The sequence below is a fragment of the Coffea arabica genome, chromosome 2c (assembly GCF_036785885.1).
Source record: "Coffea arabica cultivar ET-39 chromosome 2c, Coffea Arabica ET-39 HiFi, whole genome shotgun sequence".
Lineage (NCBI taxonomy): Eukaryota > Viridiplantae > Streptophyta > Magnoliopsida > Gentianales > Rubiaceae > Coffea > Coffea arabica.
The window spans coordinates 31,495,746-31,514,026 of NC_092312.1; the positions used below are offsets into that span (position 1 = coordinate 31,495,746).

The 18,281-nt window shown below is 35.2% G+C and overlaps 1 protein-coding gene across 10 annotated transcripts; it reads left to right on the top strand.

The window, feature by feature from the left end:
* The first annotated feature begins 234 nt into the window (after window positions 1-234).
* Window positions 235-17,009, top strand: LOC113727189 (putative disease resistance RPP13-like protein 1). Of its 10 annotated transcripts, none has more exons than XM_027251217.2 (9): window positions 235-916; window positions 1,101-1,230; window positions 5,313-5,416; window positions 8,424-12,402; window positions 12,514-12,589; window positions 12,728-12,822; window positions 15,048-15,254; window positions 15,755-15,887; window positions 16,171-17,009. In XM_027251217.2, exon 4 carries the CDS (start codon window positions 8,566-8,568, stop codon window positions 12,316-12,318), a length of 3,753 nt encoding a protein of 1,250 aa, XP_027107018.1. In that variant the 5' UTR covers window positions 235-916; window positions 1,101-1,230; window positions 5,313-5,416; window positions 8,424-8,565; the 3' UTR covers window positions 12,319-12,402; window positions 12,514-12,589; window positions 12,728-12,822; window positions 15,048-15,254; window positions 15,755-15,887; window positions 16,171-17,009. The 10 variants fall into 10 exon arrangements, with proteins under 10 accessions (XP_027107018.1, XP_071931797.1, XP_027107019.1 ...); XM_072075696.1 differs by having other exon boundaries at window positions 12,514-12,585; XM_027251218.2 differs by lacking the exon at window positions 15,755-15,887.
* The last annotated feature ends 1,272 nt before the right edge of the window (window positions 17,010-18,281 follow it).

Below are 18,281 nucleotides of genomic sequence, written 5' to 3' on the forward strand. Positions count from 1 at the left end.
AGTGGAGGACATTTTAGTCATTTGATTGGATCAATGGAGGTCTATGTAATTATTGAAACCTTGGGGAGCTAAGTGAAATTTTAAGAAACCTCAAGGGGGGTTTCTGAAATTATCCCTAGCCTTTTTGTGTTTAGCATTTAAGTCCTTTTTTAGATTTTTGGTCTTTTTGTAATTAGCGTCAAGATGCTCATCTGCCACACTTTCTTTGAATTGCACCCAATAATTCTTACCGAAGAAAAGTCATTTGCAGTGTCCTTTTTTACAATTTTGGTGATTTGATGAGTTAGATATGGAGGTCATGCTTTATTGTTTTTTTCGCCGTGGTGATTACTTGGATTTGGAAGTCATTTTTTCCTTTTTTTTCTCCTGGAATCCAGAACTAATAGTTTTGTTTCTATGATACACAAATATTGGCCTAATAAATGTGTGCCGACTCTTTTGTATAAGTGTTGAAAAATAAAGATCAGGAATCAGTCACCTAATTTGAAGTATAAATATTTGGTAGACATTTTATTTTATTCGGATGATTGCAATTGGGAGAAAAAATTTAAAAGAAAAAAAATCCTTTATTGGGAGAAGTAAAAGATTCTTTATTTTAATCTGCTTCTCTAACTCATTGCAAACTGTGCCCCTTCCTTCCGTTTTTATTTTAATATAAAAAGTACTGTTCCTTGAAAACGATGTTTAGGGGGCCAACTTGGTTAGAAACTAACAACTCTTTGAAAATCTGCCAAAAGAAAAAGTAGCAACCATTGGTCCCAATCATTTTTCCTTTCACCATAGCATTCTTCATCACCAGCAACTCACCAAAGGCGAAGAAGATCAGTAGAGAAGCTTCATCATCAACTTCCATGTTCTGGACTGATCAACTTGTGAGCCCCGAATCATTCGAAGCAAACTTGTTTTGTCTGCTACAGTGAGTTTTAGTTTCCTTCAACTTCATTGCATTTTCAATTTTAAAAAATTTCTTTGCAGTTGTGTACGGCTGATCAATAAATGGCCTATAATACCAATGAATTTTTTTCCTTTTTTTTTTTTCTTTCCAAATCTGCTTCTCCTTCTCATTACTCTTTTAACTTTTTTCAATTTGTATTTTCCAGGTATTTGCGTGCTATATTATCCATTCCGAGGTCATAAAAAAAGTAAGCCTGCAACTAAATTAAGAAGCCAACGTTGTTTGATCTGACCTAAAAGCTGCGATTTGGAGATATGGCTGTTGCTTGACAAAAGGTTAGTTATGGGTAAAATATTGACTTTTTTCTTTTTTCCTTTTTTTTTTTTGGGTTTGGACCGTTTGGTGATGTTGGTGCGGGAAATGCGCGGCCTCTCTCTCTATATATCTGTAGAAGATTCATCTCTAGATTAGTCTAGAAGTAACACCTTGTAATTTCCACCGCCTCAACTTTATAGGAAATAATCCTTTGCTTTCTAGAAATTCTCACAGCCTAGTACCATCTATAAATAGGAAATAGGAAATAGGAGTTAGGATTCATTAGTAAGCTTGGGATTAGTCTCCCTAGCTTATTTGATTCGGTGTCTGTCTAAGTTAGAGCTTTGGTATTGTGAAGTTGTGCATTGATTTGTGTCCCACAGTTGTACTAGTGTGTGTGTGTGTGTGTTTTTTTTTTTAATTATCGATCGATATCATCTACTCCTACTGTTACTTCTAGATGTTACTTCTACTCTAGCATGTTGGAGGTCCAACTAGTGTTAATGTACTCTATTTGGTTGTTAAATGTTGTCTGTGAATTATAACTTGGGCCTATCACTTGAGAAAAATCCACTGTTGAAATTTTATCGGCAGCTTAATTTCCATAATATTAGTGGGATATTTGTAGGGCTATAAATTGAATCAACTAGCTTTGTACTTGGCTTGAACTCGATTCGAGCTGGGTTCATTTAAGTTTATTTGTTTAGATATTAATCCAATCTCACACATGACTTCATACTTGAAAATATTAATGAATCAATCATGATTTTCATATTGTCCGATATGTTGAAAACCATATAAGGCAAGTAAATTTATAAAAATATACCTATAGTTTCCTTCTTTAACTCCACTTTTTTCTTTCCGTATATTGCTTATCTTCTAAAATAGCAAACATATAATACTCTTGTCTCTTGAATAGGCGTAATTGATTTTAATCACATCCCTAATTTATCGGAATTGATTGTATATGCTTGAACACAATACTTTAACAAGTCAAGCTTTCCGTGAACATACATTTGAAAGTTCAAGCCAAACTCGATTAGTTTCTTTCAAAAAAATTTCAAATACAAGCAAAATTCAAACATTACTTTTAATCTTCAAGCTCATCCTGACATACTTCTATCCAACTCGTTGAGACTTGTTTTCAACCCTAGATATTTGGTAAAATGATCTTCAAATCATTTGACACTAATGCTTTGTGCAACAGGTTCAAAAGTGGCAAAGTTGTGGGAGGATAAAAATTTTCGAAACTTTACCAGTGGCTTGAATTCAATCATCTTAGTTGGATATTTGTTAAAACAATCTTAAGTCACTTTAACACTGATGCTTTGTGAAAAAATGTCAAAACTGATGAACAAATTAGAAAAGAAATTTATCGTTGTTTAGCATGTGAGGTAGGAGCGTGAAAATTTATTTTTGGTTTAGACAACTTTGTTACAAAAATAATTAGCATAGAATGGCCTACAAAATTGTCCTAAATAGAATAAGAATATATATTTAGAAAAAAAATGGCTGAGGCACATCTTAGTATCATATGTGAATGTGAGCAATACCCCTTTACCTGATAGGAAAATTTTGTTGAGTTTGTTTTTATATCCTACATCGAAAATTTTAAAAATAAATATCTCCTTTTGATGATTATAAATTAAGTGGACTTAGGGAATTTAAGTGTGCTAAAAGTATCAACTCATATGCAGTTTTTGGCTGTTTTAGAAATTTTCTTTTCCTAATTTTTTGTCTTCCTCCATTGGAAGTTCCACAATTTATTGACTTTGGATTTTTTTTTTATAAGCAGCAATAGGGATCGTGTTCCTGGAAAATTATTGATAACAATTATAAATCTTTTCTAACCCGAACTATTCTACAAACCCAACCATAAATAAAACTTTAATTTTTCTTTCATTTTGTGCAATCCTATTAAAATTATTTTCTATGGAAAAATCCCTCAAATAATTTGTTTCATTTTATTAGAGAACAGAAATCCCATACCAAAGCAACAGAAAAGTTAATTTTATCTCAAGACAAAAATAAAAGTTTCTCTTACGATGGAGACATTATTCTATGATAAAAGAGAAAAAATAAAAGTTAATGTTGGGGTATTTTTTTTTTCCTCAAAAACTTCTTGCTATTACTAAACTCTTTGCTTGTAATGATTTAATGACGATGATTTAACCAATCTTTTCAATTTCATTTAGCAACTCTAAAAACTTATTATTTAATCAACCATGAAAAACGTATAAATTGCATTTGTTTGTCCTACATTGAGTAAAACTGTGAAAATCACGGCCTAGATTAGTCTTTTTATCGATTCACTCCTGAAACAAAGTGGACCAAATTTGATTCATTTTCACCATTGTTGAATAATGCGATTAAACAATGACTTTGAAAGGAGCTTCGTTCTTATTAATCTAACTAAAATTTTCCTTCTCCAAATTTTTAATCCACTTGTTGATGGTTCATTACTCTTTGAATCCCATCAGTTTTAGAAATTTTCTTTCCTAATTATTTGTGTCTGTCAATTGGATGGTCTACAGAAAACATTTCATTTACTTTATTTTTGGGTAAATTACTAATAACTTCTTGTGGTATCTATTGCCACATAACCATCCTAATGTTTCAAAACATCCACTTCACCCCCCATGATTTGATGTAAATTGGAAGTTTAATGGAAAATAGCTTATTTAACAACGTTAATTGAAATATCAGTAGTGTCCAAAATTAATTATTAGGGTATAAATTTAAAATGGAGCACAAGTTCAAGGGTGCAAAGTAGAATTAGTTTTTTAACAAAATAACCGACCTCATCTATCTTTTAGGCTAAAAATACAGAACTCAGTCTGCTAATCTGGAATTTGGAATCCAAGTTTGGTATACATCTCAATCATAAGTGGCATCATCACTTTACCAGTTACATTAAGGAAGTATTGTTGTCATGTTCAATACTTATATCTGCAATTTGTTTCTTTCTTTCTCAGTATTGATGTCTTGATCTATTGCAGTTTCTATTGAGTGCTGAAGTGTCATTTATCTTTGGGCGCCCAGTCAACACTATAATTTAGAATTTGTAATTTTGTGTTTAGCCTTTAATTTTTTTTTTTACTTTTAGTCTTTTTTTTCGTGCGTGTTTATCTGCAACTTAATATTTGTAATCAGTGTCACGGTACTCACCTGCCACACTTTCTTTGAATTGCATCCAAAAGGGTTTCTGAAAAAAGTCATTTTTACAGTGCCTTCTTTGACAATTTTGGTGATGTGATTAGTTGAACTTGGAGGTCATGCTTCCTCTATCTTTTCTTTTTTTTTGAACAATTTTGCTGATGGGATTAGATGGAGTGGAGGTAGATCTAAAGGTTTTCTTTCAAGGATACACAAAATATTGGCTTAGCAGTGTGGGCGGCTTTTCTACATGCTCTGAAAAAGAACAAGAATCAATGGCCTAATTAGACGTGTAAATAGTTAGTAGACTGTTTATTTTTTCAGATGATTGCAACTGGGGAAAAAAGAACAAAAGAAAAAGATGTTGCAGTATAAAACGTAGAAGGTATACCCAATCGTTGGAGTTGGCTCAGTAAACAGTGAAGGGTTCTTAGAATTCTCTCTATTTTCAGATTTTGGATTCGAATTTTTTTGTTTAGTACTACTACCAAATATTAGAATTTTACTATCATCTAATATGAAAACCACTCTTCCAGGAAAATGATATTTAGGGGCCAATTTGCTAATTTAGAAATTAACATATCTTTTAAAAATTTTGCTAAAAGATAAGTAGTGGCAATTTGGTAGAAAATTTGCGAAAAGTCAAGTAGCAACTTCCATTTTCTTTCTTTAAAAAAAAAAAAAAATTTGATGTAGATCCCATACTCTATTGGATTAATGCATGAAAGGATAATTTCTTGTCGCTGGTCCTCCTATTTATTACTCCCACCAAAAGGAAGGCAAGTTTACCCAAGCAATTGCTCCATTATCTTCATATAATTCAGACTACATTCTAATTTCACTGTTTTCTCAAGATATTCTTATTTCTTGGAATTTCTTCGATCACAGACTCTATACCAAACCTTTTCTGCAAATTTAGTGGTAACAATTTTTTATTTCACTACAGCATTAATTCTTCATTACCACCAATTCACCAAAGGAGTTGAAGAGGTAGAGAAGCTTCATCAAGCTGTGGACTGACTTGTGAGCCCCAAATCATTTGAAGCACTCGTAAGTTTCATTTTACTTTGACTCCACCACATGTTTAATTTTCAATTTTTGCAATTTCTTTACATTTTGCTAAAATTTGTGTCATATGTTCTTAGAAAAATATTGTTCTTTATTTTTATTTTTGTTATTGTTAATATTTTTTTTAATAAATTTTACAATCAGTTTTCCAGTTTCCATTCAAGTTTGAATGTGAAGGTTTGAAGTTGAGAATGAGGTGGTCAAAACAATATTAGTTAGAATATTTTAATTGATTTTCTATTAAGTTTTTAATTTTCAGAAAAAAGAAAAATAGATATTCATCTTCCTTTTCAAAATTCGTCTACTCATCAATTAACTTTCATAAAGATAAAAACAAAAGCAAAGGATTTCCTTTTCAAAATCCACAAACCAAACAAAAAAAAAAACGAGTTTGATTTCCTTAGTACCAGGAATCTTCCCCCAATGCTATGGTGATGTTAACGCGTTTATTAGTGTAAATCTTGGATCAACTGGAGTTGAAATTGATGAAATTGAGTTTGAATTTTAAACTATTGATCCCATGCCCATAAGATTTGTAGAAATAGGATAATTTTGAGTTTATATGGTGATTGGTTTGAGTTCTAAAACTATAAAGATCTTCCGTTTCCAAATCACTGGTCAAATTATAAACTTCAAAAAATCTGATGCCATAATCCATAATAAACTTTTTTTTAATACATAATCAACCTAAGATAGTCATGAGAAGGTGTCCTCTATTTTCAATGGTACCTTAAATTTCAAGTTCAAGTCGGTATAGCACTCTCTTTAATATTTTGGATGCATCTTGGAAGAATATTCTTTCTACAAATTATCTTACGAGGCTAGAATTTCCTTAAAGCTAACCAAAGTTTGGTGTTTTGAATTCCATGACATAGAATAAATAAAAGTTCAAAAAGTACTTTTTTTTTCGTGCACTTTTTCTGGTATACTAGTAAGAATTGGGTTGAGTTTGACAAACAAATACATGGTTGTGCTCTTCCTGTTCTAATTTCCGTACTTTTTGTATTAATTTCTATGTTTTCTCAGACAGTTAATGGGATAATTGTTTGAGGTATAGGATTCGAATTTAGCTGAAGTCCCGAGATTGAACCATAGACCCTATTTCCTACTGCTGCATAATAACAATAAGAATAGCACTAAACAAAAATCATACTAATGGTAACTCCAACTATAAGTGTACAACTACTACTGATGATAAAAATTCTTTTCTAATAGATTATTTAGGAAATAAGGCAGTTAAAATTTTCTATAGTTTTGTGCAATCCTATTAAACTTCAAATGACGGAAGCAGGGGCAGAGGACCGTTGCCCCCCAAGTCTAAAAATTTATGTTATTTGTCCCTGAAATTTAGAATGATTTCAAATAAGTTAAGTTAATTATAAGTAAAACTTCGCGCTGCAAAAAAAATTAAAATTAAAAACTTTCACTTTGACCCAAATTACAGGTCTATGCAGTACAGTGCTCTAAAGCAAGTTTTGTCACTGCTTCAAATATGCTTTCTCAAACTGCTCTTTGTTATAGAAAGCGTCCATTTTTGTTCAGTCTTTCAAAAAAAAGTTGCCTTTATCCTTTTTCTTTTGAGTGAAATAGGACTGAATAAGTGAATAGTAAATAATTCGGGTCACAATGCTAGTTTATTATACTTCTTTGTCTCTCCATTCATGAAATCTCTGAGTTAAAAAATTCATCTAACTTGAGAACGTTTCCTCTAAAATTTATATGAACATTTTAGGTTTATTTATTAGAGCCTGATAATTCTTGCTTGTTCAAACTAAAATGAAAAAAATGTAGATGACCTCCCATTAAACAAGTCAGTGAAGCACTTACAATCTCCTCAACATGATATTTTTTTTCCTTCTTTTTATCACAAAAAGGAAAATTTACCAGTATTAACCACAATCTGTAAAAAGAATAAATTAAGAGCAAAATGTAATCATGAAACTACTTGAACTCAATGTCATTACATCAATTAGAAAAATAGAAATTGAATTAGATTCTTAGGAAAAGCCCCTCAAAATCATTTTTTCTACTTTATCAAACAATAGAAATCCCATAATAGGTTAATTGCGCAGTTAATTTTATTTCAAGACAATCCCCAAAAATAGAGGTTCTCTTTCAATGGAAACATTAAAGCAAGACAAAAGAGAAAAAGAAATTGTGTTCAGGCATTTGGGCATTTTTGGTATTATCTATCTCTGTATCCATGCCTTCTGTACTCTCTCTCTCTCTTAGACTTTTATCTCTTAAATAAATTTGAACTTTTTCAATATATGTATTGAATGACTTTACTTACCAGGGTTTAATCATTACGTTTGAATTTATTGACTTTGCTAAAAAATAAATATTTGCTCATAAGAAAATGGATCAATGTATTTTTTTGCATTTAAATGAAAATGAATATGTAGCTTTGTATTGTTCTATATGTATAAGCATTGCACAAGTTAAATTACTATCTCAAAAAAAAAGGTCAATTGTTTGTGTGTATTGCAGTAGTCAGTCAATACTACCACATCAAAATAAACGGATTATAAAATTTTTTTTCAGAATCTGCATAGTATTTGAACATTTAGAATATACGAATTTTTCTAAACAGATGTGCAAGAGCATTGTTGATATTCTTATCTGAAATTATACTTGCCTTGCACAGATATACAACTAATCAAACAAAAAGAAAAAAGGTCCCGTGCCAATGAGCTAAAATACCAATGACAGTGAATTCATTTAGGTATCCTTTTGAGTGTATATATATGCATTAACTTAATTTTTTTAACTTCATTTAGCATCTCTAAAACATTTATTAGTTAGTCAACAGTCCATAACCTTTAATTTGTATTAGTTCAGCCCACATTCAGTCAAAATTGTGCAAGTAGAAACTTCGCACGAAGTGCAAACTAAGCCAGCTAAACTTTTCCTGCTGTAATAGTTTCTTTTTGTTAAATCTACTTCTCTCACTCATTACTTTTCAACTATTTCAATTTGTATCTTCAAGGTACTTGTGTGTTCTATCCATTCTGAGGTCACAAGGTTAAGCCTCCAACTCCATTAAGAAGCCTACATTATTTGTGGGGCTGTTCTTTCTTTCTTGTTTGAGGCTACAAGCTTTTTTCTTTCCTGACCTGTGCCTAGGAGATATGGCTGTTGCTTTAGCTGTGGGAAGTTCTGTCCTGTCGGCTTTCCTTCAAGTTGTATTTGATAGGATGGCTACAAAAGAGTTCGTGAGTCTGTTTCAAAAAAGAAAGAATGAAGAAGAACTCCTCCAGAAACTCAAGCTGAACTTACTAGTACTTGGAGCTGTGCTTGATGATGCAGAGAACAAGCAAACTAGGAACCAATCTGTCAAAGGATGGCTAGATGAGCTTCATGATACCATTTACCAGGCAGATGAATTACTTGATGAGATCAACACTGAGGCACTACGACTAGAGGTTGAAGCCGAACACCAAAGCTCAGCTAGTCAGGTAAGTGTTTCCACTTACAGCAAATCTTCCAGTAATGATTTCCTTAAGAAGATGATGCCAGAGATAGAAAAAATGGTTTTCAAACTAGATTGGTTCGTACAACAAATTAATCCCCTGGGTCTGCAAGTTGTTGAACAAAAAATTCAATCATGTCGACGACTGCCTTCCACTTCTTTGGTTGATGAGACCACTGTGTATGGTCGAGAAGTTGATAAAGAGAAGATAATTGAAGTGCTACTATCTGAGAGTGTAAATAGAGTCAATGTCACTGTGATTCCATTGGTTGGCCTTGGGGGAATTGGTAAGACCACTCTTGCTCAATTGGTTTATAATGATAAGTGGGTGCAAGACCATTTTTCTATAAAAGCATGGGTTTGCGTATCAGAAGATTACGATGCTACCAGGATAACAAAAGAACTTCTTGGGGAGCTCGGTATTCCATTTTCTGATATGAGCGAGAATTTGAATTCCCTTCAAATGAAGTTACAATTGGGGCTAACTCAGAAAAAGTTTCTTCTCGTTTTAGATGATTTTTGGAATCGGGACTACAGTGACTGGGATAAATTGAAGGTGCTTTTCAAAGGTGGATTGCAAGGGAGTAAAATCATTGTAACTACACGTGATGAGAAAATTGCACTAATGATGTGTAAAAAAGAGTCAATTTATCATCTGGATTTGATGAAAGAGGGAGATTCTTGGTCATTGTTTAAAAAGCACGCATTTGAAAATATAGATGGAAATCAAAGCTCAGAACTCGAACAGATAGGTAAGAAAATTGTGAAGAAGTGTGGAGGATTACCTTTGGCCGTGAAAACAGTTGCAGGTCTCTTGCGTTCGGAAACAACTGCTGAAGAGTGGAAAGATATTTTAGTAAGTGAAGTGTGGAGTCAAACAGACAATCACGATGGCATCTTGCCAGCATTGAGATTAAGCTATAATCATCTTCCTTCACATCTAAAAAGGTGCTTTGCCTTTTGTGCCATATTTCATAAGGATTACCAGTTTGAGAAAGAGGAAATAATTCAATTATGGCAAGCTCATGATCTTTTGGAGCACCCTAGAGGTAATAGAGGAATTGAAGAAATAGGTGAAGAGTACTTACGTGAGATGAGATTGAGGTCATTGTTTGAGCAGTCAACTGCCAACTTTTTCATAATGCATGACCTTGTCAACGATTTGGCTAGATTTGTTTCTGGAAAATATTGTCTCAGGCTGGAGGATCATCACCTAGGGCATGGTACAACAGGTAGAATAAGTAACTTTTCTTACCATCCTAGTTCTTATGACACCTATCATAAATTTGAACTGTTGAGGGAGACTAAGAACTTGAGAACATTTTTATCATTAAGTATTAGTAAAAATTCAAACCAGAAATATGAAGTAAGCCCCAAATTTTTACATGGAATGTTGCCCAAATTCAAGTCCTTAAGGGTTCTGTCTTTGTTGGGCTATCATATCATTAAGTTGCCCGACTCAATTAGTCATTTGAAACACCTACGTTTTTTGAATCTCTCTTCCACAAACGTGAATACCCTACCAGAATGGATATGCACCTTCTATAACCTACAAACCTTGCTGTTGACAAATTGTAAGAAACTTCAAGAGTTGCCAGTAAATTTGGCAAAGTTAATTAATTTGTCTTACCTCGATATAAGTGGAACTCCATTGAAGACAATGCCACTACACATGGGTAGACTCAGAAACCTTCAAGTCTTGACTAAGTTTATAGTAGGCAAGAGTAGTGGTTCAATGATCGAGGAGTTGGGCAAATTTCGTAAGCTTCGTGGTGGGCTCTTCATTTCAAATCTAGAAAATGTTTCTTGTGGTAGGGATGCATCAATGGTGAACCTAAAGGGTAAGAAACACCTTGACAAGTTAGCTTTGAAATGGAATGGTGATACCAATGATTCGCAAGTTGCGAAAGACGTGCTTGATAATTTAGAACCTCATTCAAGCATAAAACTTCTCAAGATCGAAGGATATTGTGGGACAACATTTCCAAATTGGATAGGCAGCCCTTCACTAACCAATTTGAAATCCTTGAGTCTATCTAGTTGTGAATATTGCTTATTCTTGCCTGCACTTGGGCAGCTAAGATCTTTGCAATCACTTGAAATTGTTGGAATGAGTTGCATATCAGCTTTAACAGAGGATTTTTATGGAGACACTAGGGCAACTATGGCGTTCACATCTTTGAAAAAGTTGGGAATTGAGAAGATGCCAGAGTTGGAGAAATGGCACATACCAAAATATGAAGTCTTCAATAACCTTGAAGAACTCTATATAATTGATTGCCCCAAACTAATTGGAGAACTCCCCCAACAATGTTCATCACTACGAATTCTTGAGATATCCAGGTGCGACAGTCTTGTTCTTCCCAATGGTCAATTAAGTATCTTCAATGGAAACAACATTCAACAATTCACATCTCTTTGTGATCTGAAGATTTCAAATCTAAAGAGTTTGAAAGGGTTGTGCCTAGAGCTCAACCAGTTAGTCAAGCTTCAGAGATTGAGCATAGTTGACTGTGGGTCTCTCTTACCCTTTCTCCCGAGTTACCTACCTTCCTCACTTAAAGTACTTAATTATGAAGGTTGTTGCAACTTGGAAGTCGAGAGTGAAAACTGGCAACTGGAGGATTTGACATTAGTTAATTATGATTCTCACAAAGTTGTGTGCCTTGGCCGGTTTCCTATGCTAAAAAGCCTTGAAATTTTGAACTGCAAAAGTACTGGGATTGGGAGCCAAAATAGTGGTGCTGCTACTAGTGTGATGACGTCACTGCAAACCTTATCCATCTCCGGCTTGGTTGATCTAATTTCTTTCCCTGAGGGCAGGTTGCCAGCAGCTCCCAAGCTAACGCAGCTTCATCTCTGGAATTGCAAGAAGCTCAAGTTCTTGCCGCAACAGATGGATTCCCTCTTCCCATCTCTTCGGCATCTGTTTATAAGCTGTTGTCCAAATATCGAATGCTTACCGGAAGGAGGTTTGCCCTCTAGCCTACAATGCCTTGACATCTCCACTTGCAAAAAGCTCATAAGTCGCCGGAGAGAGTGGGGTGTAGCGAAACTGCCCTCCCTCACGCAATTCAGAATTGGTGGTATCGATGATGAAGTAGAGTCATTTCCAGAGGAGGATTGGCTACTGCCTTGCACACTTCAATCTCTCCAATTATGGGCCCATAAGAATCTGAAAAAGCTAAGCTATTCTGGTCTTCGACACCTTTGCTCCCTTCAGACACTATATATCAGAAACTGTACTCGGCTCCAATCCCTACCGGAAGAGGGACTGCCTGCCTCACTCACCACACTAGAAATCGAGAAATGCCCACTATTGAAACCAAGGTTAAGATGGAAGAAAGGACAAGACTGGCCCAAGGTTGCCCGCATCCCATGCATAATAGTCGATTTGGAGCTAGTTCCTTGATGATGACCCTGGGTACTGGTAAGGGCTTGCCTCCCAATGTTACAAGACCCTTATCATCATCATCATCTTTTTACGTAATTAAAGGTACTTCTTGTTTATCACTTGTCGTCAGATTTCCATTCTAGCAGTATCCTCTGAAGCCTCAGAAGGCAAAATCAAAACTAACTATTGCATCTCTTTTTATGATTGCAATAGGAATAGCCAGTTGTGAATAGCTAGTGTGTTTTGAAGGTGGAGGTTATCGCTGCTGCAACAATCTCGGCCAAGGTAGGTAAGATCATAATATATTCCTTAATTTAGATTTGTTACTGTAACACTATGCCTTAATCTTCTATTTTCTTCTAGGAGAACTTTTTCACTTCATTTTTTTTTTCTCAAAATATGCTTTTGGTTCATTTCTGCGCTGTAGATTCTGATCAAGTAATGCGACCAACTCAGGCAGACCAAGGCTTTCCTCAATTGGTAAATGCTGATGGAGAAAAAAAAAACTTCTTACTCTGTAAGGTATCTACAATAATCAGACTGTTCTTGAACTTGCTAAGTGTCTTCCATAATTTATGTAATGCGCTTAATAGTTTATGTTTGAAACTCTGAGGTCCTTCTGGTGGACTTGTTAATGTGCTTGTTTCACAATCCTATATTTCTTCTATAAATTATGATAAAACACAATTTGCATCTTCTAACCAGCAATTTTAAGGTGCTCTAATCTTGTTATAAATTTATAATTTGATCTATCTGCCTGGAGAAGGATTGCTTTCTCCTAGTCTTGGTGATACACCTTTCTTAGTAGTCTAAGGACCATCATTGCCCTCATCTTTAGCCATTGCAGAATATGGACACCAGCGACCTCCCTCTTTATGATAGAAACTAAGAACTAATAATTGCTGGAAAAGAAGAACATGGGAACAATGTAGCTGATAATTCAAGGATTTTCGAACGTAAACTTATCCTGTGATCAGTCGTGCACTTTCAGTTTTTGGCATACTAAGTTCCTTCCAATTTCAGTATGTTTCCTTGACATTTAGACATGTGCTTTCTCTATGCCACAGTTAGGGGAACTTTTGAAATTTTTTGAACACTTCACCTAACAATGTAATGCAAATAATTCACAACTTCTATTTAACTCCAATTAGGGAACTGTTATGCTCCCTTGTATATGAATATTTGTTGTTCATGATATCATTATAGTGATTTTTTTTCTGTTAACTCCTGAATTTCCTTAATCCCATTCTGCATCATTATGCAACTGCATCCTAAGATTTCTCCACATTAAATGCTCCATACCTATTACACCTATTTTATTTAGATGCTTTCTGGGCTACCACCATTGTACAGTTTTCCCTTGCAATAGAAATATAGTCCAGGCGACTCATAGATAAACCCCATGTGACACCAACTGCCAATTCTCTTTAGTTTGCTGAAACCTGCCCATGAGCTAGTAGAATTTCTCATTGCCTCAATAATAGTTCCAACAATTCCACTAGCAGATGCTTGACCTGACTGGAAGATCACAAAATTCCTAAACTTCCAGATGTAGCACACAGTTGCAGCTAGACAAAGTCTCTTTAATTGATAAGAGATGGACTTAGAAGACCAGTGAGCAGCAAGACACGCAAACTCCTCATGCCATGAACAATCCCCTCTGTATGTCGTACACATCTGCTGAACTTGATGCCAAACTATCCTAGTCAGACAGCACTCAATAAAAAATTAAAAAAAATGTTCCATACTCTCCTCCTTCTGCAGAACAAACACGAAGTCAATTCAACCCACCCATTCCTCAGTCTGTCCATTGTGAAAAAGTTCCTCTAACCAAGAAGCTACAGTATGAAGACACCCTGGCTCCCAAACCAACTTTGTCCAAATCACAGAATTTCCTGGAGTCTGTAATGCTTGCATAGCTGACTCCGCAATGAAAACTCCTGAAGGATGGACATCCTACTGTCTGATCTGTATGATCCATCAATGGCACTAGCAAATCAGGAGTGGCATCTCTTATTCTCTAACCGCATATTTTCAACCTATTGTCTATCTCCAATTCACTCCATCAATAACTTCTGCAACCTGAGCAGGTGGATTTACAGCAAAAACTGTGCAACATATTCTCAGTAAAATATTTGTATAGGGGTCCCAGTTGATGCCAAGTATCAAACCAAAAACCAGTACTCCTGCCATTGCCAACAACTTGATCAATAAGTGATTGAGCAATACTTCTTAGTTCTAAAAGCTTTCTTCAAAAAACTGATTCTTCAAAAAGATTGATTGAGCAACATGAATCTTCACTCCCAAAAAATGACTGATCCTTCAGCAGAATATTATGAACATGACACCCATAATGTATCCCTCTCGCTGCAGACATTCCAAATCAATTTTAAAACTAGACATTTATTCCACAGTTCAAGGTTGAACACCCCAAGACCACCTTCTTTCTTAAGTGCACATATCTCATTTCAACACACTTTAGTCTCGTACACGGTCTTAACTTCTACAGCTGCCTAAAAAAAGGAAGCCAACATGCTGCTTATTTTATGGACAATTGATTCAGGATAAGCACACTGCACTAGTGTAACTGTATACCAGTAAATACGGATTTTATCAATTGCAATCTACACCCATAGCTAAGGTTTTTTTCCAGCCTGACCTTTAATTTTTCGCTCCAATTTGATAAAGATTGGTTGACAATCTTTGTAAGACTAATACCTGCTAGTACTGATTATGGGCAAACCCAGGTACTTGACAGGTAAGTGAACCTCTAGAGATTTGCAACATGTAACACAACTTCTCAGCACTGTCCTCTTCCATTCCAGCAAGAATAGTTGACAATTTTGCAAATTTAGCTTACGATCAGAAAGTAAGCCACTCATTGATCGTCTTCTTCATTACCTCGAAAGGATTTAGTTGTTGCAGTGGAGATAGGAACAAGATCATCAGAAAAAGTAAGTGTGACAACCTCAGCTCCTGAAACCTTGGATGAAAATCAAAATCAGCATGAGTTATGTTCCAGAGAAAAGGTTACAGAGAACATGTCCATAGCAATGAGGAACACATAGAAAGAAATAAGGTCCTGCTGTCGTAGCCCTTTGTCAGTTTTGAAAAAGCCAATCAAAGAGCCATTCAAATTTAGACAGTAATTTCTTTCTTATCTACACATTCTGTTTGTCTGAGTGCTGTGTAAATCTTTAACTTTGCAAGCTCCTTGTAGACAAAGAGGGTATAAATGTTGGGTAAGCACATTTTGACACTAAAAATCAACAATTCTGATCATAGTTACTTGAGAGTCCCAAAACATAAAACTTTAGGTCACTTAGCTTAGCCCTTGGCAATGAGAAACAGAAAGGAAGAAAAACATTTTCAATAATCATTTTTTCTGGAAAAGAAAAGGAGAATTATTTGAAGTGGTGTTTGATATCTTTTCCTCTTGTATGCTTTTTCGCAGGTAGTACAATTGACTGCATTTGATCACTGGTCTAGATTGTATAGTTATGAATTTGCTACATAATCCATCTTTAGTGCAGTGCTCCATTCCTATTGATATTTTTGAATTTACCCCATGCAACAAGATATTCTAGGTATGTTGCACTTTGTGCTCATTGTAAATATTTTCATATATCCTTGTGGACTTTTGATAAATTGAAACGAATTTCTGTAATTTAAGCACTTTTCTTCGATAAAGAACTGGTACTCAGAGAGCATTTCTTGACCAGTAAGTGGGGTTTGAGCCATTAGTTTCCATTCCTGCCTTGTTCCCGCTTTCTGAACAGGAAATAGACAAAAATTCGAAAGGCAAATCATTATTTTATTTGATAAGGCTTAGTAGAGCTGGGACTACGATCAATTGATGTTTCTTTTCAGATTACATATTGCTGGGAGCTTGATTGCTGCCTGGACAGATCCAATCCCTCCTCACACCTGAATGTTCTGAAATGTGGCAGCGTTCTGTAACTGAGCTTTTATGCTGGGGTTGCCTCCAGAGTGCAACGATACTCTGTTTTGATAGTGGATACTGTAGATTCTCTCCTTGCCTAGGGAATGCAAAATTAGTGGTACAAATGAAGAAGGGTCACTACAACAATATCGGCTGTTGTTTTGCAAAATCACTATACAATGGGAGCAAGGGAGGAAAATGAATGACCCAAGGCTGCTGATGTAAACTGCTGATGGTTGAATCTTGTTTATCAGTTGCTTGAGCCTGACCTCAGGGACGTAAGGGTGTCTTTTACCATCAGATTCATATTCTTGGAACCCTCCACTGCCTCAAGTCACAGAGCCATCATATACCGTGCATACGATCCCAGCTTCTAGCTGAAAATCTTCTCAGCTTCTTGTATCTCTTTCAGGATTTTTCTCCTTCTTTATGGCTAACCTTGCAAAATATCTGATCTGCCTACTGCATCAATTTCATTGAAAGAGAAGAGGGCAAGCCACATTATACTTCCTTTCCTGTCTTGCATGCAAATTGACGAATTTTTGAGTTTCTGAGATGACATTCTTCTTCCTTTTCGCTTCATTCATCCGTAGTCACATTTTAGATGGGACCACAGAAAAGTTTTCCTCAATCTATGCAATGAACAATAGGGGGTGCATTGTATAATTTCCTCTTCATTTCTTATTTTATTTCAATTTCAATTTTGTATACTCCTAGCATGTGGCGGATTCAATCACATCTCTAAAGTGAATTTGGGAAGTGTTAACATGATTGCACCTACATTTGTCACGGAAAAGCTTCAAATCATCACTATCACATTCACTAATAAAAGGAAACTAGTGTTAAAGGGCTACCAATAAACAGACAGTGGAAATGCAAAACAAAAATTAAGACTCATGCGATATTTAAAAGTGAAAATGTTGCTTGATTCTCATGCTTTGAATTTCACGATTGCCCTTTGTGCAACTAATGGGATGGCTCTGAGGAAGTGATCCGGAGCTGTAAACTCATGTTTTGATAGGTTTCTGATTTTGGCAACGATGTGGAGTTGGAATTTTTCTTGAGGAATGTGTGGATATTGATTAGGAACAACTTTTATTTTGAATAAATTTGTTTGGTTAAAAGCTAAAGCAGCCGGTGGACATCTAATATATGTATCAGTACCTCCTCTGTATTTGATTGGGAGCAAAAAGAAAGGATCCCTGCACTCAAATAGGGAGTAAATTACTGCCTTCAAAATGCCATTTTTTACGGAGTAGTGATATCATTTTTACTTGATTCTTTACTGTCACGCTTTCTTAATTCTTTAGAACTAGCAAAAAAATATGTTCATCAACACTGGAGCTTGTTCTTCCTTGCATACTCAGCCAAGTGGAACTATGTTAACTCGATTTCTGAAATTGCAGATACACTTTATCCAGTTCATACTTTGCCCCATGCAGTCTGCTCGGCCTCTTGGATTTGTGTAGTTCCCGGCTGAACATTAATGCAATCTGCTTCTTAAAGAGCAACAGGAATTGTACCTTCTTTCGGTGGCTTCAAGGACGCAAGTTCAGAAGTACGTCTGGAGACTAGCTTTACTGCATTTGTTTGACTTATAGTTTCATATTAATCTTATGGTGCGGATGCTTGTCAAATGACTGTTCTCTTTCTGAAGCATGATGTCTTGACACGTCAAAACAAATTACTTCGTGAATTTCTTTACGATGCATGTCTGTCCTGATTAAGAATATTTGCAGCAACTCTCAAACCTCTTCAAAATTCAGCCTGCAATTGTTTGACATGAATTCATCCAAGAGTGAATTGTGGGAAATTGGACGGGATGAGTAATGGAGAGAAGCCCAGTCCCCCTTTTGTCAATCTGGTCCTTAATCTGCAAATGATAATGTTACCATCATTTCTTCATCCTAATGTCATACATTTAGAACCAAAATATTATCTAATTTGAGATTTCGAACTCTGTGACCCCAAATCCACAACAGTATGGATGCAATCAAGTTTAAACCCCATTTAATCGAGTGGTGGTGACTGGATTGCT

Excerpts from the sequence above, each read along its gene's own strand:
- LOC113727189 (XM_027251217.2), top strand. The coding sequence starts at position 8,566 with ATGGCTGTTGCTTTAGCTGTGGGAAGTTCTGTCCTGTCGGCTTTCCTT.